This window comes from Ctenopharyngodon idella, chromosome 24 (assembly GCF_019924925.1).
Source record: "Ctenopharyngodon idella isolate HZGC_01 chromosome 24, HZGC01, whole genome shotgun sequence".
NCBI lineage: Eukaryota > Metazoa > Chordata > Actinopteri > Cypriniformes > Xenocyprididae > Ctenopharyngodon > Ctenopharyngodon idella.
In genome coordinates, this window is record NC_067243.1 from 22,656,470 (window position 1) to 22,682,833 (window position 26,364).

A 26,364-nucleotide genomic window follows, 5' to 3' on the forward strand; every position below is an offset into this window, starting at 1 on the left:
CTGATTTCACATAGCACTACCGGTTTTCTCATAATAAGTTAATATACAGCCTATTATGATAATGCTGTAAATAAAAATGTGAAAAGAAAGAAGCTTTTAATAAATATTTTTAACGTGCGTGAACAAATCCAACCACGCCTGTGACAGATTTAAGTTTCACTTTCCATGATCCGTGACAGAGGAGCATCTTGGCGGCAGGAATTTAAATCTTTAACAATGTCTGGGATAAGAAAATCTAAAGTGTGGAATTGGATGCACTTTGAAATAGTAAAAGATGATCCAAAAAAAGTAAGATGCAAGTTGTGCCAACAGCTCATGTCCTACCACTCAACAACAACAAATATCGCGGCGCACTTCTGCCGGTCAATGTTAACAAGTCGGTTTTCCTCGCGCACTATTTGAAAAGACTCAAACGGAGACAGGCAGATCGAGTGAAAGACTGGATTTTTTCCCCCGATCAGGTAGGGTGCAAGTGATTTCAAAACATTTCAGCCGGTTCTAATTTGAGTTTTGGAAGCTGTGAACATGTTTAGCTAAAAAGACTGCCACTCCAGTTTAGCGTTTATTGTTGTCTCTGCAGTTAAAAAAGACAAAGTTGACAATTCTGGCCATACTTTCGTTACTTTAATAATTTCTTTATTTTTATTTCATTTATTGATCACTCGGGGTTATCTAATGTAACTATTTGTGGCTTTTGTTTTGAAAATAATATATGTATTTGAATGTAATATAATTATTCAATTCTGTAAATTAATTTTTGATTGTTTTTCTGTGCATCGATGTTGAGTTGTAGGCTAGAGCGTGCTCGCACAGGCAATTCAGCCGATTTAATTTGATTTGCCGACATGTGAAATGCAAATCCTGTCTGCAGTGTGGCCTTTCTGCAGTTATTTATTTAGGTTTATTAATCCAAAATGCTTTTATTCGTTTTCTTCTATATCTTTGTGTGGTGTTTTGTACATCGTGGCTGTAAAATGTTATGAGAAATCGTTTTACGAATGTTTATCCACATTGCCTTTCATTTCAATATAAAATAGATAAAAAGGCATTGCCAGTTTCGTCTATCACTTTACCGGCAGTTTTGGTCTCTTTAATAGAAAGTTGTTTCTGTGTGATGTGTGTGAAAGAAAATAAAAGTGGTCTTAAGGCCTCGGTATACTTAATTTTCCGCGTTCTGCTCCGTCTCGTGCACAGTTGAGCGCGCAAGCCTTTATCTATACAAGTATAGGCCTACTCTTTTGGCCTTGAGCACGGAAAGACGCGTTCGCTTGTGCGCACTATCTAGTGGACTGCTGTTTTCAAGCGCTCAAGTCACTCGCACATGTGCTATTGTACGCGGACCATACCCGCCCTCCCCCCGCACACATATGATTCAACTATCAGTCGACTATAGGCAAGACTTGACAATTTTGATTCGACTATGTAAATCCTTAGTCGGGGACACGCCTACAACAGATATTTTATAATTTTACATACTTGTATATTGTGAGATGCAGATAGCATCGCCTTCTGTTGAATTATCTGCTGCCACAGCAGTGATGCAGAATGTGTAACTGACTCCAGCAGTCAGATCAGTGATGTTATGGGAAGTGTTACTAGTTTCCTTTGTTTTGTCAGTCCATTTAACTTTAAAGAAAGATCTATTTCCAGTCGGTTCATTCCATGACAGAAACACAGATAATGTTGTGACTTCAGACACTGTGAGATTCCCAGTCACGTTTGGCTCTGTGTTGCGGGAAAAAAAAGAATTCCAATTAGAAATTGAAATAGCATTTGTAATTAGACTAGTGTTAAGAAAGCCTGGGATCCTAAGGTGTTACTGTACAGCTGTCTGCTTAAAGCAAGTAAATATTCAATGGTTTTTGTAGCTGAAGGTTGAGAAGTTTCATTAAGATTAAACATCCAAACAGAGGTCTTACTGGTGTACAGTGAAATCTGAATGGATCTCCCCTCGGTCACATGATCAGCTGAAATTGCAAACACTTTGAATGTGTACTGTGCTCCAGAAACTAGATAATTTATTTTGATAGAAGTGTTCTCAGTAGTCACATTCTTGTCTTCATATTCCACACAATAACGGGAGCTTTCACCGTTTGGTTTAGTCCAGTTTAGTAAAACAGAGGATGTTGTAATATCATCAGCTGTGAGGTTCATTATGACATCAGGCTCTGTGAGTGAAAAATTAGGAACATTTGGCGATTAAAATTTGCATTGAAATCTTTTTCAGGTTTTATAGATAGAAAAGGCATCAGCAATGATAAGAATGTTAGGATGTATTTGGTTTATGAAAAATGTCCTTTTACTAAAAAGAAGGGAGCAAATGAGTGGTGATGGACGTGGGAATAATTCTAGTACTTTTACAATTTTCTAGACAAAAAATATTGGTGGGTCAGAAGACAGTGAGCTTAAACATACTATGTAGCAAGCAACAGATATTGTATAATTTTTCATACTTGTATATTGTGAGATGCAGATAGCATCGCCTTCTGTTGAATTATCTGCTGCCACAGCAGTGATGCAGAATGTGTAATTGACTCCAGCAGTCAGATCAGTGATGTTATGGGAAGTGTTACTAGTTTCCTTTGTTTTGTTAGTCCATTTAACTTTAAAGAAAGATCTATTTCCAATCGGTTCATTCCATGACAGAAACACAGATGATGTTGTGACTTCAGACACTGTGAGATTCCCAGTCACGTTTGGCTCTGTGTTGCGGGAGAAAAAAGAATTCCAATTAGGAATACAAATAGCATTTGTAATTAGACTAGAGTTAAGAAAGCCTGGGATCCTAAGGTGTTACTGTACAGCTGTCTGCTTAAAGCAAGTAAATATTCAATGGTTTTTGTAGCTGAAGGTTGAGAAGTTTCATTAAGATTAAACATCCAAACAGAGGTCTTACTGGTGTACAGTGAAATCTGAATGGATCTCCCCTCGGTCACATGATCAGCTGAAATTGCAAACACTTTCAATGTGTACTGTGCTCCAGAAACTAGATAATTTATTTTGATAGAAGTGTTCTCAGTAGTCACATTCTTGTCTTCATATTCCACACAATAACGGGAGCTTTCACCGTTTGGTTTAGTCCAGTTTAGTAAAACAGAGGATGTTGTAATATCATCAGCTGTGAGGTTCATTATGACATCAGGCTCTGTGAGTGAAAAATTAGGAACATTTGGCGATTAAAATTTGCATTGAAAACTTTTTCAGGCTATATAGATAGAAAAGGCATCAGCAATGATAAGAATGTTAGGATGTATTTGGTTTATGAAAAATGTCCTTTTACTAAAAAGAAGGGAGCAAATGAGTGGTGGTGGACGTGGGAATAATTCTAGTGCTTTTACAATTTTCTAGCCAAAAAGTATTGGTGGGTCAGAAGTCAATGAGTTTAAACTTACTGGGCCCTATTTTAACGATCTAAGCGCATGGTTTAAAGCGCACGGCGCAAGTGCACTAAGGGAGTGTCCGAATCCACTTTTGCAAGTTTAACGAGGGGAAAAATGGTCAGCGCAACTGGCGCATATATGGTCTAACTGGGTTGTCCCTATTCTTTTAATGAGTAATGGGTGCGTTTTGGGCGTTGCGTGAAATAAACCAATCAGAGTCTCATCTCCCATTCCTTTAAAAGCCAGTTGCACTCGCGCCATGGCGGATTCGCTATTTACAAGGCGGAAATTTCAAGCTGAAAAACTGAATGCATCTATAGTGAGGAAACGGATCTGCTCGTGCGTGAGGTTAAAGCGCGTGAGCAGACCATCTACGGGATAAGCCGGATTCCAACAAAACATTTCTATGCTTATGCACACAATAATAATCTTTTACATTGTAATCCTTTTATTTTAAATATTTGGCATGTTTGTGTGCTGCTGAGCGTCCCTGTGTGTATAATAAGAGTGAACGCGCGGTGTGCACTCGCATATAGGCGCATCTTACTAACGCGCTCTTTAAATAAAACAAATATTGCACCATTGACTAGACTAGGTTTCAGTTGGTCAATGGCGTAGTCTATTTCAGTTGCCTCAAAATAGCAACACGCCTACAATGCGCCTGAACACACCTCGTTTTCAGACCAGCACGCCCATGGACGCACAAATGGGTGCAAGTGCATTTGCTGTTTAAAGTACACATGAAATCAAAATTGACCTTATTTATTTTGTTAGCTCAAATTGCTAGTTTTGTGGTGAACAATTCATCCGTGCAAGTCAATCCACACAAAAAAATAGTTTGGCTTCGTAATATTTAATCAAAATCTGAAAATGCTCCTCCCCTCTGCAACGGTGCCCCTTCTCTAATGACATCAGTTTGACGGCTTGGGTTGAAAACGCTTAAACCACTCCCCTCCAACCGTTAGTCTGCTATGAGCGAGAGATGGAGAGGAGGAGCGCTAAAATAAAACCCTGCCCTCTATTCAATATTAAGTTTCACTTGGAAATACGTCACAACACTGGAGAAAAGTCGTTTGCAACTTCCGGTTCACGGGGACTTTAAACAACGTGGCGCAAATTTTAGGATTGACTGTAACGTATGGCTTCAAAGTACCACAAGAGCGATTCGAGATCAGCCAGTGCAGTTTCTCCTGAGGAGCTGTTTCACGATTTGCCGGATTCACTGCATGACAACGGTCACGTGTGTTTCGTGTTTATTTTCACACCTTCAGTTCCACTAATGCTCACAAATCTGTATTTTTATAACAGTTAAAGCTATTTTCATGTAGTCGCGATGTTATATTCATGTTTATAAAAATAAAAATGATAAAAAACGTAGACCCCACTACATTGGTATTTAAATGATACATGCTTATGTTGAACTTTATTCTTGTAAAAACAGACACTGTAAGCAGTACATAAAGTATTGAATGAAAATGTCCTTGAAACATCAGTGTATTAGTCAAATATTGCATTTATTTCACTTCAGCTGTGATAAAGTATGCAAACGCAGCGCGAGCGTCACTACGAGAAGCCGAAAGTGTCCGACTTCACGTCTCCGTTTTCAGCTCCTCCCTGCCTGCACGCGCTACTCTCGCTGATCGGTTACATCCAGCCGCAGCCAATGTCGAACACACCTAATAACTGCATCGGACTGAAACTAGCAAAAAACACTTGCGTCGAGCCTGGCGCAGCATTGCGCCGGGTTTATGATACGGCCCACTATATAGCAAGCAACAGATATTTTATAATTTTACATACTTGTATATTGTGAGATGCAGATAGCGTCGCCTTCTGTTGAATTATCTGCTGCCACAGCAGTGATGCAGAATGTGTAATTGACTCCAGCAGTCAGATCAGTGATGTTATGGGAAGTGTTACTAGTTTCCTTTGTTTTGTTAGTCCATTTAACTTTAAAGAAAGATCTATTTCCAGTCGGTTCATTCCATGACAGAAACACAGATAATGTTGTGACTTCAGACACTGTGAGATTCCCAATCACATTTGGCTCTGTGTTGTGGGAGAAAAAAGAATTCCAATTAGGAATTCAAATGGCATTTGTAATTAAATGTGTTAAGAAAGTCTGGGATCCTAATGCCAAGTTTACACTACAGGATTTTAAGCCCGATTTGCAAGTTAGCGAGCTCGGCGACAGGTCGGGCTGTGATCAGGGGAAAATCAGCGAGTGATCGGCGCTCGCCAATCTTTATGTGTGAACTACTCAAAGAGGCTCGCTGACGCGTCGGCGACACCTTGCAGACGCCAGACAAATATCTAGCATGCTAAATATCGGGAGCTGTCGGCCGACTCGCTATCCTGTGGTGTCACGTGACATCAGGCTCTGTGAGTGAAAAATTAGGAACATTTGGCGAGTAAAATTTGCATTGAAAACTTTTCAGGCTATATAGATAGAAAAGGCATCAGCCATGATAAGAATGTTAGGATGTATTTGGTTTATGAAAAATGTCCTTTTACTAAAAAGAAGGGAGCAAATGAGTGGTGGTGGACGTGGGAATAATTCTAGCCCTTTTACAATTTTCTAGACAAAAAATATTGGTGGGTCATAAGTCAGTGAGTTTAAACATACTATGCAGCAAGCAACAAATATTTTATAATTTTACATACTTGTATATTGTGAGATGCAGATAGCGCCGCCTTCTGTTGAATTATCTGCTGCCACAGCAGTGATGCAGAATGTGTAATTGAATCCAGCAGTCAGATCAGTGATGTTATGGGAAGTGTTACTAGTTTCCTTTGTTTTGTTAGTCCATTTAACTTTAAAGAAAGATCTATTTCCAATCGGTTCATTCCATGACAGAAACACAGATGATGTTGTGACTTCAGACACTGTGAGATTCCCAATCACGTTTGGCTCTGTGTTGCGGGAGAAAAAGAATTCCAATTAGGAATACAAATAGCATTTGTAATTAGACTAGAGTTAAGAAAGTCTGGGATCCTACACTCAAAAAAATGATACTTTAAACTAACTCAAGTCAATTATGGACAGTGGTTCAACACAACCAATTTAGTTTTTATCAACATTAAAGGTTTATTTTTAATCTATACAATATCCTTGTGTTGTGACAACACAGCCGACTAAGGAAGAAGCTATGTAAAATTATGTCCAACCAACTCAATTTAATCATGGACAGTGGATCCACATGATTGAAACAAGTAAAACCCAATAGAATCAACCATGTTAAACAAACTAGAATCAATTGTGTTCATTTAACTTCAATGAATGCTTTTAGTTTTCATATTAATTGAATTATACAAATAATCCTACAATTAATGCTTTTTGTTTAGTCTTGTGATTTACATAACTTTTGTAATGTGATGTTCTGTGTTGGCAGTCTAGAAGTGATACTGGTTTTATCCAGAGCAGTATTTCCCAAAAGCATCGTAAGCCTAAGTTGATCATAGCTCCATTGCCACCAATGGAGTTACGATCAACTTAGGCTTACGATGCTTTTGGGAAACGCAGCCCAGAGCACTACCATATTGAATACTTTGTTATTAAAGTAATTTGAATTTTTGTTAACAGGTCCTCAACCCAAGCACAAGCTCAACACTTCACCACAATGGTAACCCCAAAACTATTAACATAACAGGAACTTTTAAATATCAAAATAATAGAAAGTAAACATTAAAAAGTCTCTCCATTTTCTCATCTTGCTAAAAACTGCTTAAATAACACTTTATTTCAACATTTACTCTCCCAGATCAGCCCCTTTGCGAAGCATGATGGGAAGTGAAAGTCCTGTTTGATTGAGTCCTGGTTGAGTTTACTTGATTGAAACATGTTATTTTAATATGAAAACATGAAGTTAAGTCAAAAAGTAATCGTTTCAAGTCAATTTAACATGAAGCACTTAAATTTGAACCAAAAACCTAATACAATAGTGTTGAATCAAAATAAGTTGTTTAAATAATGTGAACAGCATCAAAAAATCATTTTTATGAGTGTAAGGTGTTACTGTACAGTTGTCTGCTTAAAGCAAGTAAATATTCAATGGTTTTTGTAGCTGAAGGCTGAGAAGTTTCATTAAGATTAAACATCCAAACAGAGGTCTTACTGGTGTACAGTGAAATCTGAATGGATCTCCCCTCGGTCACATGATCAGCTGAAACTGCAAACACTTTGAATGTGTACTGTGCTCCAGAAATGAGATCATTTATTTTGATAGAAGTGTTCTCAGTAGTCACATTCTTGTCCTCATATTCTACATGATAATGGGAGCTTTCACCGTTTGGTTTAGTCCAGTTTAGTAAAACAGAGGATGTTGTAATATCATCAGCTGTGAGGTTCATTATGACATCAGGCTCTGTGAGTGAAAAATTAGGAACATTTGGCGATTAAAATTTGCATTGAAAACTTTTTCAGGCTATATAGATAGAAAAGGCATCAGCAATGATAAGAATGTTAGGATGTATTTGGTTTATGAAAAATGTCCTTTTACTAAAAGAAGGGAGCAAATGAGTGGTGATGAACGTGGGAATAATTCTAGCGCTTTTACAATTTTCTAGACAAAAAATATTGGTGGGTCAGAAGTCAGTGAGTTTAAACATACTATGTAGCAAGCAACAGATATTTTATAATTTTACATACTTGTATATTGTGAGATGCAGGTAGCGTTGCCTTCTGTTGAATTATCTGCTGCCACAGCAGTGATGCAGAATGTGTAATTGACTCCAGCAGTCAGATCAGTGATGTTATGGGAAGTGTTACTAGTTTCCTGTGTTTTGTTAGTCCATTTAACTTTAAAGAAAGATCTATTTCCAATCGGTTCATTCCATGACAGAAACACAGATGATGTTGTGACTTCAGACACTGTGAGATTCCCAGTCACGTTTGGCTCTGTGTTGTGGGAGAAAAAGAATTCCAATTAGGAATACAAATAGCATTTGTAATTAGACTAGAGGTAAGAAAGCCTGGGATCCTAAGGTGTTACTGTACAGTCTTCTGCTTGAAGCAAGTAAATATATAATGGTTTTTGTAGCTGAAGGTTGAGAAGTTTCATTAAGATTAAACATCCAAACAGAGGTCTTACTGGGTCTCCCCTCAGTCACATGATCAGTTGAAACCACAAACAGAAATGTGCTCCAGAAATGAGATCATTTATGTGGATAGAAGTGTTCTCAGTAGTCAGATTCTATAGACTCAGTCCCACCAGCTCTGCCTCAGTCTTCCGAATTTCCAAGCTCTGCCTTAGTTTTTGGTTCTTCTGGCTCCACCCTGGTGCTTCAATCTTCCTGCTCTCCCTCAGTCTCCGTTCCCTCCAGCGCCCCAATTGTTCATTTCCCTAGAGCTGTGATTTGTTCTCCTTCCATGGCCCTGGCCCTCACTCCCATTACTGCCACCTACAAGCAATGCCCACCTGAACTGATTTGCTTTGTTTGGTATGAGGACTGCTATTTAAGGGGGTGAGGGGATAATGTCACAAATCATGTGTTATTTTATATTCTTATATTTATATTTTATAAAATAAAGGCTTTTATTTTGATATGTTCACAGACTCTTGGTTGTATTTCTGCTTACTGTAGTTTATTTCCTGTTTATCATGGTTACCTTAGGTACTAATCATTCTCAGCTCTTAGTTTAGTTTCTATCCTTTGTGTATTCATACCCTTCCTCCTCATGAGTTGTTTATCAGATCTTGTTTAACACAATCTCTGTTTATGTTGACATGTTTAAATCTAATGCAGTAGGATTTAGAGTTTGAAATTGGATGTTTCATGTATTTCTGAGTTTTGGATTTCATTATTAAAGCCTGCAATTAGATCCACACCTCGACTACTTCCCAGATGGAGGTTACATTAGTAGTCAAATCATTTAAATATTTACTCCGTAACAGGAACTTTGAATGATGATTTGTACAAAGAAGAAGAAAAAAATGAAAATGAGTTCTGGTGGAAATAAGAACAGGGAACAGTTCTACAGGATTTAAAACTTAGTAATATAATTATTCTTAGGTCATACAGTAAGTCAAATAGTTTTTTTTTTTTTTTTTTTTTTAAATGATATTTTAAAAATTCTACCTACCAATATATTTTGAGATGCAAAACGGTCCACTTTCTTTTAAGTTCTCTGCAGGAACAGCAGTGACACAAAACGTGTAATTGACTCCAGCAGTCAGATTAGTGATGTGATAGGAAGTGTTACTAGTTTCCATTTTATTTCCGTTTGTTTTATCATCAGTCCAGTTAACTTTGAAGAAAGATCTTTTTCCAATTGGTTCATCCCATGTCAAAAACACAGATGATGTTGAGACGTTACACACTTGCTACGTTTACATGCACCAATTTTCGTCAATCTGAATGAATTGAATCTGAATGCAGATCTGTTTACATGTACTCTAAACAGTGTAATCTGAATCAAATAACCGTTTATATGTGTTTTATATACATTCCGATTAAAACATTTGCGCACGCGCTCTGCGTGTGACGTCATATCAGTCACACTTGCGGTAACCCGAGTTGCGCCAGCAGACGATAATCATGTATCGACGATAGCCAAAGATATTTTCAAAAGCATCAAATCTTGGCAATATTAAGAGGATTTGGTATTTCCAATTAATGTAGGCCTGTTACATTCTTCTAGTCTATTATAACTAGGTTCAGCTTCTTTTATTATTAAATTAATATTATACGTGCTGTGAGGATAATAAAAGATTAGGCTATTAGCTATCTTTGAAAATGTTTTAAACATTTTTTTTAGGTCTATTATACAATTAATTAGAGGCTTATAATTAAAATTATTAAGAGTCTAGGCTATAATATTTCCTAACACCGCGGTCATCAATTAAAATTAAGCGCAGCTTTACTACAAGCACCGACTTTAAAAAAAAAAACAACCTGTTTAACACAAAATACTATTATTCTCATTTGTTCCACTAGCCTATATGTACAGCCACAAGAGAAATAATGGAATAAATTAAGACAGTTATATACCGTTATCAGCATACTATGTTGAAATTCCGTCACTTTTTACTTTCAATTTCTGTAGTGAATACTGACCGAGTTTGAGACTTTTTCACCAGCATAACTCTTGCGCAAAGTTTGCACGTTGCTTCTTGTGTGATATCCATTGGCTCCCCTTCTTGTTTTAAAACGGAAAGATTTCCAATATTATGACGAATGGATACAGCTACGCCACTGCCTGTTGGCATACATCTTTACAACTAAAGACGTGAACGTGAACTTGCACACTGCGTAATGCGTGTCAACATTGCACTGCGCATGTGCCCCAGAGACTTCTGAATACTATTGTGAAAGTAGTCGGATTCAGGTGTTTACATGGTAATTTTTTGCTTTTGGATCGGATTAGAAAAGGAATAAACCACCCCTTCCAATCCGATCGAAATTTCATTCGGATCGAGCTCAATTGGATCGATTAAGGTGTTTACATGTACATTTTTCAATCCGATTGAGCCATCAATCCGATTACAAATGGACCTATAATATAAATAACACCTATAATTCACAGAAAAAGCTGAATCTGCCTGAACACCCTCTGAAGACAGAATGTCCAACCAGATGGAGATCTAGGCAGGCCATGGTCAACACGGTCCTCAAGCAGCAGAAAGCCACTGCCCAGGTTTTTTCAAATAACAGAAAGGTCAGATGTCTCAACCCCGAAACAGTTAAAAAAATATTTTTTTAGCAAAACTGGAGGAAAAAAAAAAAAAAAATATATATATATATATATATATATACCATTCATGACCTCTAATCCAAACATTAGCCGTTAAAGACATAATTATTAATAACTAACTGGTACAGCAAACAAGTGTCTGGAACTATTTTATACTTGATCTGTTCATAATGCATTTTGACCATGTGCATTGAAAAAGCCAATGCATGGCTTATACATTTAAAAATAATATAAATGTAAATATAACTGTTGTTATAATGCAGTATAGGTCTTAATGAGTCTTTATACATATATTTATAGTATAGTAATACTTACTTATAAATAAGTAGGGATGCACCGATACCATTTTTTAATGACCGAGTACGAGTACCGATACTTTTTTCTAGTACTCGCTGATACCGATGCCTATACATTTATTGATTTCTCTTCTCTTTTTTGTTTTTTTTTGTTTTGATGCTGCAGTTTTCCAAGCACAACACAGTGAGACTAATGAATGTAGGACAGCTTCTTTATTATTACTCTAATGAAAAAAAGTAATAATTTTTATGTGCTTGTCACAAACTTAAAGAACAAACATTTCACAGTGTCCAATAACCTTTAAAGGGCATAATTACCAATATATATTTTGTTGTTATATAAAAAGAAATTTACAAACAAATTACAAACGATACAACAAATACTATAGAGATACAAATTAAATAAACTTGTTTTTCAGATACAGTAGGTTTATTTACCATGTATACATTTATTTAACATATTTTGTTGTTTTATTAACGTTAATGACAAATACAGGCTACGGTCCCTTTAAGACTGAAAACATGGATACTGACACATATCCTGTTTTCACCCAAATGTTTATGTCCACTTAAGCCATAACCGACTGTATTTACGTGAGATACTCCACACAATGGACATTTTGACAACTATGTGTGCAGCTGAACATTCAGGCGCGAGGAGAACTGATCACGCGTTGTCAGAGAACTGGGATCGCGCACGCTAGAGGGAGCACTTCTGGTCTGTCACGATTCCGCCTATCCCGCCTTCACTAATCGATAACGAATTGTGATTGAAAGCATGCAGTTCGCAATGTGTGTGTTGTCATCATTAATTTTGAAGTATTTCCACACCCCTGAGGCTGATATTGTTTCTGCTGCTGCCGCCGGTGTCTCTGTGCACGGAAAATTCTGTCAGTTACGTCACGTGAGGTATCGGCCTTTGGTATCAAGGGTATTTTTACGAGTATGAGTACAAGTACATGAGCTTGGTATCGGGCCCGATACCGGTGCATCCTTATAAATAAGTATAAATAGGGATATAATTCATTATAAGCATGGTCTTCATAGAAAGTGTTCCAGCAGCCATATCACCCTGTAGCCCAAGACTGGTTGCCCACTGAAGCTAAGCAGGGCTGAGCCTGGTTAGTACCTGGATGGGAGACCTCCTGGGAAAACTAGGTTGCTGCTGGAAGAGGTGCTAGTGAGGCCAGCAGGGGGTGCTCACCCTGTGGTCTGTGTGGGTCCTGATACCTCAGTATAGTGATGGGGACACTATACTGTCAAAAAGCACTGTCCTTCGGATGAGACGTTAAACCGAGGTCCTGACTCTCTGTGGTCGTTAAAAATCCCAGGATGTCCTTCGAAAAGAGTGGGGGTGTAACCCCCGAAATCCTGGCCAAATTTGCCCATTGGCCTCTGTCCATCATGGCCTCCTAATCATCCCCATATACTGACTGGCTTCATCACTCTGCCTCTTCACCAATAAGCTGGTGTGTGGTGGGCGTTCTGGTGCAATATGGCTGCCATTGCATCATCCAGGTGGATGCTGCACATTGGTGCTGGCTGAGGAGATTCCCCCTTCCATATGTAAAGCACTTTGAGTACCCAGAAAAGCACTATATAAATGTAACAAATCATTATTATTATTATTACTAATTTCTTTATAATATATGTCCCATTGAAGGAGAAGACAGCAACAATGCCTGCTGATGACACAGAGGATGCTGCTGAACCGAAGAAGAAAAAAAAGGCCCTGAGCAGCTTCTTTAAGGTTACGGTGGGTGAAGCTAGCTAAGAAGTATCTGTGCATCCCAGCCACAAGTTCCTCTTCAGAGAGGGTCTTTAGCACAGGTTAAAATTTTGTGCCATGCCTGCACTCATCTCTGAAACCAGACCATGTAAACAGGCTGGTGTTTCTGGCTAAAAATCTTTAAGAGATTACATTACCAAAAGCAGCAGTACCAGCATTTGCTATGTCATTTTATGCTGTAGTTGAACATTTATTTTCTGTTCTTGTCACTTCATAACATTAAGGTTGAACCACTGTAGTCACATGGACTATTTTAACAATGTCTTTACTATCTTTCTGGGCCTTGAAAGTGGTAATAACGTTGCAGTCTATCAGAGACCAGAAAGCTCACAGATTTCATCAAAAACATCTTAACTTGTGTTCCGAAGATGAATGAAGGTCTTAAGGGTTTGGGATGACATGAGGCTGAGTAATTAATGACAGAGTTTTCATTTTTGGGAGAACAAACCATTTAAGTCTCTCATTAAGAAACTAGATCCAAATGAATAGGCAAATTGCACACCCATTTCAAATCTTCCATTTATGTCTAAAATACTAGAAAAATTTTGTCAGGGTTCAGGCCCCATCATAGCACCTAAACTGTGCACGATAAAATTACAAATGACTTACTTCTAGCTTAGTAATATTATGCCGATGATACTCAGTTTTATGTAAGCAATAAGGTACGAGAGGCCAAGCTGTATTGTGAAGAAGTCGCAGCTGATGGGCGTTGTTAGGCAAGTCTTCAGAGACCGCACTGGGTATGTGCGCACGCTACGCTCTCTGTCTGTCCATTTGTTAGGAGTTAAGAGTTCCAGGTTTCAATGTGCAAAAGTTTCCCAGTGTGGAAAAGAGAAAAAAAGAGAAAATCATGTCGCAAACAATCAGGAGATGTGTGCCGCCGTGTTCACGGCCCACGGCTGATTATGATACGTATGAGTTCTGCTTTGAGTGTTTTGGGGGAAAAGCATGCTGCCCTTGCGTTTGACCATGGCGAGTGCGAGCGCTGTGAGTTCCCACTCAGTTGGTCACATTCGACATACGTCGGACAGACCGACAAATAGGAATCTCGCGAGAGAGGCCAATCTGCTTCGAGTAACTAAAACGAGCCAATGCATATTGGCATGCAATCATATACAGCAGCTGCTCGCCTCGCAGTGCAGGTATTTAATGAGCAGCAGGTGCATTGCATCTTTAGCTTTTCACTTCGGAGCCGGACATATGTGTCTGTGTTTCTGCAAGCAAGTGTCTTCTGAGACGATGCCAGCTCTTCAAACTTCTCTTTTTTCCCAGTGCGGGTGGACAGCATAACAGCGAGATGGAGTCCTCTCTTTCTTTTGATTATTTTTCTTTTTTGCTTTATTTAAGCAAAGCTGTTCCCAGCTGTAAAAGGTTGTTTTCACGGCCGGTAATGCACTTTTGAGCGCTGAATAGCTGTTTTCACAGCTGGTAAGAGCAGCATCTTCAAAGAGAGGAGAGCACACGACAGGCTGCACACAATCCCTGTCAGTGTTGCCGCGGCCGTTCCCCTGCGTGCTTCAGCACTGTTAAAGAGCAAGTCCCTAAAAGAGCTTACACAAGTAGAGCTTGCGTCTTTTTAAAGATGACGTTCTACTTGTGTGTTTCTGGATTCGGTTGTTACCTGGCACCGAGGGATGGTCACGATCGCTGCGTCATGTGTCTGGGCTTAAAGCATGCTGAGGCTGCGTTCGTGGATGAGTCATGTACCCATTGTGGGAAGATGACCATCTCGGAGTTGCGATCGAGACTCCAGTTCCTGCAAAGGGGTGGAGTCCCGGTGCCGCTGCCTCGATCCAATCCTCCTCAGAGGGTTGCTTCGGGCAGTGGTACCCGTGATCTCAGGATTACAGTGACCGCGCTTCCTTCGGGGAACCAACCCCCTGGGAACCCTCACTCCCCCTGCACTCCGCAGCCAGTAGAGCTGCCGGGGGAGCGCGGTGGGCCATCTCAAAGGAATGCACCATCCGTATCCTGCGGAGCTCCCCCCGATGGCCGGATGTCGATAGCTGCATCGGAGGGTAAGCCTGATTTTTCTGGAGATGATGAGTCAGCGCAGTTGCCTCCTTTGGGAACGGTAACGGTGCCCGATTCGGATCCGGAGATGATGGCTATGCTTTCCCGGGCCGCCAACAGGGTCGGGCTCATGTAGAATCCTCCACCGTGTCCCGAGCCCTCGCCGTTGGACGTTTGGTATCTCGGGGTTGCTTGTGCTGGTTCCCAGCCACCCACCCCGGTTCCTTTCTTCCCGGAGGTGCATGAAGAACTCACCAGTATATGGACGGCACCTTTTACTGCCCGAAACCGTTCCAGTGGGTCCTCCTCCCTCACCAGCCTTGATGGCGGTGTGGCAAAGGGTTATACGCGCATCCCCCCTGTGGAGCAGGCCGTTGCTAGGCAACTGTGCCCTAACTCCACCTGGCGGGGGGAGCCATCTCTTCCTTCCCGGGCCTGCAAGCACTCATTGGATCTTACCAGCAAGGCTTACCAAGCCTGCAGGGAAGCCGTTTCCGCCCTACATGCTATGGCATTGTTGCAGGTCCATCAGGCCAAGGCACTGAAGGACCTGCACAAGAGTAGTCACGATCCACAAGTTCTTCAGGAACTTTGTGCCGCGACTACTCTTGTGCAGGAGGTGGTCCAGACACAGCCAGAGATGGCGTTCCTGGACCACCATAGTGGACATTGCATGACCCACGGACCTCGCGCTTAGTGCGACGAAGGTTACGGCTCGGTCAGTGGGTCGTGCGATGTCCACTATGGTGGTCCAGGAACGCCATCTCTGGCTGTGTCTGGCCGACATGAGGGATACCGACAAAGTCAGGTTTCTTAATTCCCCCGTGTCCCAGACCGGCCTCTTCTGCAACGCGGTCGAGAACATTGCCCAGCAGTTCTTGGATGTACAGAAGCAGTCTGAGGCCATCAGCCAAATCCTGCCGTGGCGGTCAGCTGCTGCGTCCACCCATCCACCGCTGGCAGCACCTCAGCCTGCACGAGGGCGCCCCCTCCTGCAGCTGCCCCCGCTTCTGCGCCGCAGCAGCAGCCTCCATCCAAGCGGTGCTGTGGAGCTGGTCGCAAGCGGGGTGCCCAGTCTGTCCAGGCCCCCGCCAAGAAGGGCGGTAAGGCCAAGAGCAAGAGGTCCTAGGACGGGCGACCTGAAGATGGATGGGATTGCTCTTCAGGAGATGGTGACCACACCACTCTTTCCCCCGGAGAAGGGCCGGGTGGTAAATCCTGTGTTTCGTTTTGTTTCTGTTCCGCCGCTAGCTCAACAGCCAGCAGCACACAAATTTTCAAAAAAAGAGCAGTTTCCTTCATCTCAGGGTCCGAAGAGAGCTCGGAGAGTAGTGGGAGAAGAAAAATCTCTCCACTCTCATCCCCCTCTTCTATTGCCAGCGGGCAGCAGCACGTGGTTCGAGAAGGCAACCAAAGCCTCTTCTGCTTTCTCTGTCCAACCGTGGAACCAGATAGGTGTTGCACAGCACACTCAGACTCCGCTTCGGGCCGCCACACAAAGAGAGCCTCCCGAGCCGCATCCCTGCGTTGCACCTCGCTGCCCCACTGCGGGCACGCCTACAGTCCCCTTGATCCTGCTTGTATGGTCTATGCGAGCCTAATTAGCGCTCCCCAGTTCGTCTCGCTGGCTCATTCAGACCATCAGGCTCGGCTATACGATTCAATTCGCCCGGCATCCCCCCAAGTTCAGGGCGTCCACTTCACTGCGGTGAAAGCTGTCGATGCCCATGTCTTGCGTGCGGAGATCACGGTCCTACTGGCGAAGGACGCGATAGAGCTGGTCCCTCCAGCCAATATGAGGTCAGGGTGCTACAGTCCCTACTTTAATGTACCCAAGAAAAGCAGTGGGTTACGACCAATCTTGGACCTGTGAGTTTTGAATCGGAGCCTCCACAAGCTACCATTCAAAATGCTCATGCAGAAACGCATTTCGAGTGCATCAATCCCCAAGATTGGTTTGCAGCAATCGACCTGAAGGATGCATACTTTAATGTCTCGATCCTCCCTCGACACGGGCCATTCCTGCGCTTTGCGCTCTAGGGTCGAGCATATCAGTACAAGGTCCTTCGGGCTGGCCCTGTCTCCCTGCGTCTTCACAAAAGTTGTGAAGGGAGCCCTTGCTCCCATGAGAGAACAGGGTGTTCGCATCCTCAACTATCTTGATGACTGGCTCATTCTAGCTCAGTCGCGGGATCAGTTGTGCGAACACAGGGACCTGGTGCTCAGTCACCTCAGCCAGTTGGGCATTCAGGTCAACTGGAAAAAGAGCAAACTCTCCCCTGTGCAGAGGATCTGTTTTCTCCGTATGGAGTTGGATTCGAGTCAAACAGACAGCACGCCTCAACGTGCTCAGTCGGTGTTGAACTGCTTGAATATGTTCAAAAGCAGGACAGCAGTCCCACTGAAATTCTTTCAGAGGCTCCTGGGGCCTATGGCAGCCACAGCAGCAGTAACCCCACTCGGTTTGCTTCATATGAGACCGCTTCAGCACTGGCTTCACGGCCGAGTCCCGAGATGGGCGTGGCAACGCGGCATGTTCCTAATGGCAGTCACTCTGGAATGCCGCCAAGCCCCGGCATGCTGTGGTATTCACAGATGCCTCTGCCACCGGCTGGGGTGCCATGTACAACGGGCATGCAGTATCAGGGGTGTGGATGGGCCCCCAGCTGCATTGGCACGTCAACTGCCTCGAGTTGCTAGCAGTACGCCTTGCCCTGGGCCACCTGAAAGGGCCGTTACAGGGCAAGCATGTGCTGGTCCGTACGGACAACACCGCGACCATTGCATACATCAACCGTCAGGGTGGTCTACGCTCCCGTCACATGTAGCAACTCGCCTACCATCTCTTTCTTTGGAGTCAGAAGCATCTGAGGTCGCTTCACGCCACTCATGTCCCCGGTGTGCTCAACCGTGTGGCCGACGAGCTCTCACGAGCTGCACTGTCGGGAGAGTGGCGACTCCACCGCCAGGTGGTCCAGCTGATTTGGAGAGAGTTCAGAGAGGCTCAGGTAGACCTTTTGCCTTCCCAGAAACCTCCCACTGCAAGCTGTTTTACTCCCTGTCCGAGGGAACACTCGGTACAGATGCACTGGCACACAGCTGGCCCCGGGGCCTTTGCAAATATGCGTTTCACCTGTTCGTCGAGTGGTGTTCTTCTCGCCGAGAAGACCCCCAAAGATGTTCAATCAGTCGTGCTTTCCTTTTTGCAGCAAGCGTTGGAGCGTAGACTGTCTCCCTCCACCCTCAAAGTTCATGCTGCAGCAATATCCGCATACCACAACCACATCGATGGCAAGTCTGTTGGTAAGCATGTCCCGGACGTCAGATTCCTTAGGGGGGGCGATATGGTTAAATCCTCCTCGACCCCACTCCATACCCTCTTGGGACCTTGCTCTGGTGCTTCGAGCACTCCAGAATGCTCCCTTTGAGCCCTTGCAGTCAGCAGACTTAAAGATTCTGTCTATGAAGACTTTACTGCTGGTTGCATTGGCCTCCATCAAGAGGGTAGGGGACCTGCAGGCATTTTCCGTCGACGAATCGTGCCTAGAGTTCAGGCCGGGTGCCAGCCACGTGGTACTGAGACCCCGGCCTGGCTATGTGCCCAAGATTCCTACCACTCCCTTCAGGGACCAGGTAGTGAGCCTGCAAACACTGCCCCCGGAGGAGGCAGACCCAGCCCTGGCTTTGCTCTGTCCAGTCCGCGCTTTGCGACTGTACATTGACAGAACTCAATGCCTCAGGACCTCAGACCTGCTCTTTGCCTGTTACGGAGGCCAGCAGAAGGGAAAGGCTATCTCCAAGCAGAGGATGGCCCACTGGATAGTAGGCACCATCGCCTTGGCTTACCAAGCACAAGGCGCGCTCAGGTTGCATGCTTACTCTACGAGAGGTGTTGCATCCTCCTGGGCGCTGGCTCGTGGCGCCTCACTGACAGATGTTTGTAGAGCTGCAGGCTGGCCGACACCTAACACATTCGCTAGATTCGATAGCTTTCGTGTCGAGCCGGTCTCCTCCCGTGTTCTCACCTCAACCAGTCAGAGGCACGGAGAGGCCCCAGCTTAGTGTCGGCTAGGCATGGGCCGGTATGAGATTTTGACGGTATGATAACCTTAAGCAAAAATATCACGGTTTCACAGAATCACAGTATTGCAATTACATAAAATGTGTTATTTTAAAATGTCGAGGTAAAACACAATATATTTCTAAGCAACATAGAATATTTGGAAAAGTAGTAAAATGTATTTTAGATTAAATAATTAAAATAAATAATTTAATTCTTCTTAATTAAATTAAAATTATATAAATAAAATAAATGCAGTCATTTAAGTGAGCTTAAACCTGCAGCTCAACAATAATTCGAAAAGAAATTGAATTATTTTTTGAATTATATATACACAAGAACACACACACACACACACACACACACAGGTGATTGACTGACTGACTGCTCGCACCAACGGAGGGGGAGGGATCGTGTTACTCACTACGCTGCACACAGCCTGGAGGATTCCTGCACTTAGTGTCTTTGACACGACATAAAAAACAGCTCATACCGCAGGAACGGTATCACAGAAAAATTTTGTGGTTTTGAAACTGTGACGTTTTCAAACCGTGGTATACCTTGAAACCGGTAACCGGCCCATGCCTAGTGTCGGCTTGCTGCGCTTCATGCGCTTATTGCTCCAGAGAGTTCCTGCAAGGCAGACCCTGTTGAGTCCTCCGATTACCCTTCGGCAGCCGGACGTAGCGGAGCATGTGGCGCCATGCCTATACTCCATTGAATCCTTGAAAACCATATTTAGGCTGGGTTCCATATGTGTGACCCTACGGGGATCCTATATGTGTATTCCACGGTTGCTCCTAAACGAAGCCCGTGTCTTTTCCTCTGGGAGAACCCACCTCTCATCGGGTTGGAGTCACCCCAGTTCTTCCATATTTAGTACAGCCCTACGGGGTTAGTCCATATGTACTCTTCCACATAACTATTTCGGGGAAGGATGTGGCTTCCGCAGTGTTTCTTTCCAGTGAAAGGGTACGCTTTCCCAGTGTTATCCAATAGTCTCACTGAGTGGGTTTTTTGGGGAACAGCAGTGATCGACACTCTCTGTGTTAGCCCTGTCCCACTGTCCTTGGGCAAGGGGGTACAGGAGGCTTGCAACAGAGTGCTAGAAGCTCCTGTGGCGCTTTGGTAGGGATTCCTATTCGTCAGTCTGTCCGACGTACATCGAACGTGACCGACTGAATAGGAATGGTTACAAAGGTAACCCTTGTTCCCTGAAGGAGGGAATGGAGACGTATGTCCCGTCGCCACAGTCGCTGTACCCCGCTGATGCTGCCGCCTAACCTGTTCGGCTCCTCAGCGAAAACCTGAAGATGCAACACACCTGCTGCTCATTAAATACCCGCGCTGCAAGGTGAGCAGCTGCTGCATATGATTGCATGCCAATATGCATTGGCTCGTTTTAGTTACACTCGAAGCAGATTGGCCTCTCTAGCGAGATTCCTATTCGTCAGTCTGTCCGATGTACATCCCCGTTCCCTCCTTCAGGGAATGAGGGTTACCTTTGTAACAGAGATGTTGTTCTCCATTATAATGCTTTGTACTTGTTTCGCATATTTTCAGGGGCAAGCTCTCACATAAAGATTGTAGGGTTCGCAAGTCGATCTGGCTAAGGAGTGGGAGACAGGTCCTTTCCTTTTCTCTTGTTCTCTCTCCAGATTGCAAAATCCTTCTGTCTGCTGCTGAAGGACGTAAGGCTGAGGACGTAGGTTCTCTTTTCAATAAAGAATCTAGTGGCTCTTATCTCATGTTTGCCGGGGCAACGAACAGATTACAGGTCCGCATTTATATATGCAGAAGGAACTGAGCAGATGGGAGATTCCCTTTCTCTCTTATTCATATGATCTTGTGCAAACAAATTGTCTTTGCAAGCTATCATTTTAAGATTCATTGTTGAAACTATTCTAATATTAAAATAACTATATTCAGCCTTTCATCCAGACTGTTTTAACTTGTCTCATTGATATTTGGTTGCATTTCATTTTGAGGAATTCAATTATTTACTCATCTGATTTGAGAAGTTAGATGCTTGTATTAATATTGTCTGATATATCGTTGCTTAAAAAAAGTTAGATCTCAATGGTCTGAACCGTTCTCTCAGAATGTACAAGTTCAAGGTGCTAATGATCAAGATGATTGTGTCTCAGATCCAACATAAAGATTGGTTTGCCACAATTGATCTCAAGAATGCCTGTTTTCATATAGAAATTCTACCACAATGCAGGAAGTTCCTTGAGGTTCGCTTTTAGGAGCGAAGCTTACCAATATCGGGTTCTTCCATTCAGCCTAGCCTTGTCACCCCACACATACAAAAAAATGCATGGATGCAGCTCTGGCTCAGTTGTGAGTCCAGGGCATGCGCATTTTAAATTACATAGATGACTGGCTGATTTTAGTCCAGTCTCAAGAGCTTGTGCTTCAACATCAGGATGTCGTCCTCGCTCATCTTGTATCTCTGGGGTTGAGACTCAGCACCAAGAAAAGCGTTCTCTCTCCTGTGCAGAGGACAACGTATTTAGGGGTTGTATGGGACTTGGTCACCATGCGGGCACAACTGTCCCCCACGTGTTGATGCATCTTAAACACCCTGAGCGATATTAGGCTAGGTCACGAAATTTCCATAACTTTCAAAGAATTCTAGGTCTTACGGCAGCTATGTCCACAGTGGAGCCAAACAATGTACCAGTTATCAATGTAAAGCTGCTTTGACACAATCTACATTGTAAAAAGCGCTATATAAATAAAGGTGACTTGACTTGAGTGTTACCTTTGGGCCTTCCGCCCATGTGACTGTTTCAGTTGTGGTTCAGAGCCAGGGGATTTCATCCAAGGACCGATCCCCAGAGGCAAAAAAGGGTAAGGGCACACGCCAAGTGATTTGTGCTTTTTCTAAAATCTATGTTTATGGAAAGCACACATGCTGAATGCTTTGTGCACTTTCTAAAATGTTTATGGTAAGGGTTAAGCGCAGCGGGCTTAGTACCCTTTCTGTGTGGTTCAGACCCCGGTTCCTCACCTTGGGTCCCACCCTATGCATGTGTTGTCGTTGGTGCTAATTACAGACGCTTCCGTCAACAGGTCCATCAACAAGGGTCCTGTCTCTTGCTGATAGTGCCTTGTTGGCTGACCAGAGTTTGGTTCTCAGATCTAATATCCCTCCCCGACAGCTCGCCTTGGGCGATTCCTAACTTTCTGCCTCAGGCACAGGGGACGATATTCCGTTCCCAGGCCAAAGCTTTGGAACCTCCATGTTTGGCCCCTGAGGGGGACCAGCTAAGAAATGTTGGACTTCCAGCTGATGTAGTAGAGACTATTCTGAGTGCCAGGGCTCCCTCCACTAGAAGAAAGTACGCCCTTAAATGGCATGTTTTTGAAAGGTGTTGCACTACACGTTGTGCAGACCCAGTTCACTGGCAGATTGTTTCAGTGCTGGAGTTTCTGCAGGAAAAGTTGTCAGCAGGCACATGTTCTGCTACTCTCAGAGTATTTGTGGCAGCCATTTTGGCTTGCCATGCTCTGATTGATGAGGTTTCCCTTACGGAACAAAAATATATGGGAATATACTGCAAAATATAATGCGATATATTACATAATACATTTCCATATATGGGAAACTAGTGCTTATATTTTTCAATATACTGCAATATATGCATTGACCATGTATGGCTTTATATTGATAAATATAAAATATTTATAAATGAAGACAAAAATAGCATTACATTCATAAAGTCTTATCCTTTATTGTGTACATATATTGCACATACATGTTCCCATATAAATGTGAATGTATTGTACACACATATATACACACATTCATGGAATGAGTTACAATCAGTGGTTACAACAGACTTCTAGTTCCCAGCATGCTTTGCTTCTGACTGTTAAAGGAGAGTAAATGTTAAAATTAAGTGCTATTTCCTGTGTTTTGCTCAATATTGATATAGGGGGAGATCTGTTAGTGTTTAAAGTTGTATTATTTTGGAATTTAAAAGCTTTTCTGGTATGTGTGAGTTATTGGGGTTACCATTGTGCTGAAGAGTAGAGCCTGTGGTTAGGTTGATGATTGGCTGAACACCATTAAGACTATAATAACTTTATTTAAAAAAATTAACGCCTGTGCACGCTATAGCACAGTGATCGTCTATTTGGTAGAAGTTTTAGTATATGCAGGTGTGCTTTTGTTAACTAACTTGAAAATACGGAACATTTAAAATGTAAATTATTATAAAATATAAGAAATGTGTTCCATAATATATTGTACTATATGTGTTTATACTGCATGAGTAAATATATCTGCAATATATTATGCATATATATTGTAAAGTATATTACTGAATATAAAATTACATACATTATGATATATTAGTAAATATATTATCACATATACTTTCAATATATGAAAAGCGGCAATTCCTTATGTATTACTCAATATACTGTAATATATTTACGCAATATATTTTTCTGTATATTTTCAAATATACTGTTAAATCATGTATTGATCATTCATATATAGTGAAATATATTTTCTTTATTTACGTTCCATGTGGTTGAGTCCGATGATGGTGACGTCTTCCACTGGTTGTGCTGGGTGACAATGCAGTAGGGAGAGGAGCCAGAATCTGTTTCAACAATCTTGAACACGAAGCTCTGTGGGATGCTGATCTCCTGGAGCACCAAAGGGTCCTAAAATCTGGAACACGCAGACGAAGGTACCTTGGAGTGAAGGTTTGCTCTCCTGAGCTTAACCTTGTTGCAAATGTCGTTACTGTCTCGCTGGATGGAAACTCTGAACGTAGTGTTTGTTAATGTCTCTTTCCTCACAGGCTGGAGGCTCAGAACGTGGTCGTCTCTGTTGCTGCCTCACAAGCTGTAGACTCAGATCATGGGATCTGTTGTTGTCTCTCTGGACAAACCAGAGGCTCAGAATGGTGTTTATCTGTTAGTGTCTATCCCCTTACAGGACAGACTCAGAGTGGGGTTGTATCTGTTAGTGTCTCAGCTTTTCAAGCCAGGACTCAGAACGTATATCTGTTATGTTTTTCCCCTTTGAAGGGCAGACTCAGAACAAGGAGTGTCTGTTGAAAGGGTACCTTTATCCCTTTCTGATGAGGATGAGATTGCAATTTGGCGCTTCTTCATTCGAGTGCTGTGATTGGTTGCTGGCATCAGAGGGGACACACACAGTGTGGCCCACCCTTCTTTCCACTGTGGAACTCATTTGCATAAAGCACAAAGTTGAAAGTCTTTACAATGTCTTCAATGTTTACCAATGCATTTCTCACTTTCCAAACCACCACCAGAATACCATTGGCAATATTCTAAACAAATAGAGACTAAACATGATGGAAAAAGATTGGACTGTCATGCATTCATTCAATTGTACATTAACAGCTGAATTTGTGTCAGATGTTGCACTACAAATGAGAATACTTATTTCTGTGAATAAGTATGAAATGGAAGTGTGTAGTTTGCATCAGTTTAAAGTTTTCCAAACATAGTTATAAATGGATTTGGATGGATCACTGTGATATCTCTTTGTTTCACCCACTGCTGCTGAGGTCCTGAGGAATTTTTATGGCAGTCTCTGGCCAACCTTAGGAAGTAGTCTCTAGATGGGTGAAGGGCAGAAACTGCATGTGGACCAATGAGAAGTCCTGTCCTTCCCAGGCTTGGTACAAGAGGTCTTCTTCTTGCCCACTAAGAGGTGTCTGGATGTTGTCCTTACATCTTTATCTGATGGCTTTGGACAGTTTGTTTGTGTTAGTCCACCAAGATCCAATCAAAATGTAGCTAAACTTAGTCTGCTGATACAGACAGAGAGGGGCCCGGCCATAAACTGGGCCCTGGAATGTGCTGTTCCCTACACTCGCATGAGGTGGTTTTTCAGGCAATTCTAAAAAGGAATATTATGCAAAACGTCTTTAAAGATAGCACAGTATGTTTGTACAGAAGACGAGACAGAGGGTGCTGTTCCTTATTTATGCATCTCTTTCCTCGTGCCTCAGCTTCATCCCCCATAGATGCAACGGGAAGATGCAAGAAAAGAAAACGAGGACGGGGTTATCAAAGGAAATCTTATTTGTATATTGGAATATTCTTGGTCCCTCGAGCGTCACTTCAAAGCGTCATCAGCTATGCTCAACCCTTAGTTATGTTATTAATGTTTGACATCTACTACTAATAGTATTAATCTATTAACAATATAAATAATTAATATAATAGAAACTAATAGTATTAGATGTCTATGCACCTGTGCATCCTTGCTCATAGCTCCTCAGGAAGCTTCCTCACTCCTCGTTCCTCACCTCCTCGCGGTACATTTATAGAATTGAAATGGCATTTATAGAATTAAAATGGCCTTCGAGATTTTCTTTGATCGGTTTCCAGGTCAAAGGCTGGAGGAGCGAAGAAATGAGGAAGCACCCTGTGAAGCATATATGAGGGAGAAGGGCTTCCAGAAGCCATTTTTTATTGACATTTAGAAAATATTGCTAAAGTTTTGCACAAATCTGTAATGGAAACCTGGCTAGTGCGGCGGCATTAGTATTCTTTTTCCCATATCACTATGAGCACAGCATTGAGAGTAGATGAAAGGGAACTTCTTGAGTTACTTGATTGTAACCCTGTTCCCTGAAAAAGTGAGAAAGAGATGATGCACTGCATTGTCACACTGAGGGCGTGTCCAGACGTCTCTTTAGAAAAAGGGATAACCTGAAGGTACACCTGTTTCATGTCTATTTATAGCCTCTAATGAACGCGCAATCCAATGATGTTATCGTCAGAGGTTATTTTAAGCCAAATTCTTGGCGTGTTTGCCACACATACTTCACAACCGGTCAAACAAAGATGTTTTCCTATAGCGCAGTGAGGACAGCACCTCATTCCCGCTTTTTCAGGGAACAAGTAACCCCAGACATTCTGTCATGAAACTCTACATGGCGCAAGCTCATAGGTCCTTAACTCCATCTGCTACCAATCACATCGTTGTCTACATAGCGCAGCTGATTGCTTGCTTTTGCATCAGCAGCCAATGAGCTTGCAGCTCAACATTCAAATACAGGATTTGCTAGTAGCAGATAATTGACTATCTCTAATAATTTTAAGTGCTGGTGTTTGTCAATTATCATAATACC

General features: G+C 42.4%; 1 protein-coding gene and 1 pseudogene across 50 annotated transcripts in view; one reads left to right on the top strand and one right to left on the bottom strand.

Moving 5' to 3' along the window:
- LOC127506632 (receptor-type tyrosine-protein phosphatase eta) overlaps positions 1–26,364 on the bottom strand; it is a 222,914-nt gene that overhangs the window by 141,715 nt on the left and 54,835 nt on the right. For all 50 annotated transcript variants that reach the window (XM_051883207.1, XM_051883202.1, XM_051883239.1 and 47 more), the window contains 8 exons: positions 8,029–8,277; positions 7,496–7,744; positions 6,045–6,293; positions 5,181–5,429; positions 2,897–3,145; positions 2,454–2,702; positions 1,920–2,168; positions 1,477–1,725 (listed from right to left, as the gene is read on the bottom strand). In XM_051883207.1, the coding sequence (XP_051739167.1) occupies positions 1,477–1,725; positions 1,920–2,168; positions 2,454–2,702; positions 2,897–3,145; positions 5,181–5,429; positions 6,045–6,293; positions 7,496–7,744; positions 8,029–8,277 (1,992 nt within the window). The remainder of the gene's footprint in view (positions 1–1,476; positions 1,726–1,919; positions 2,169–2,453; positions 2,703–2,896; positions 3,146–5,180; positions 5,430–6,044; positions 6,294–7,495; positions 7,745–8,028; positions 8,278–26,364) is intronic.
- On the top strand, positions 12,424–12,540 carry LOC127507861 (uncharacterized; annotated as a pseudogene).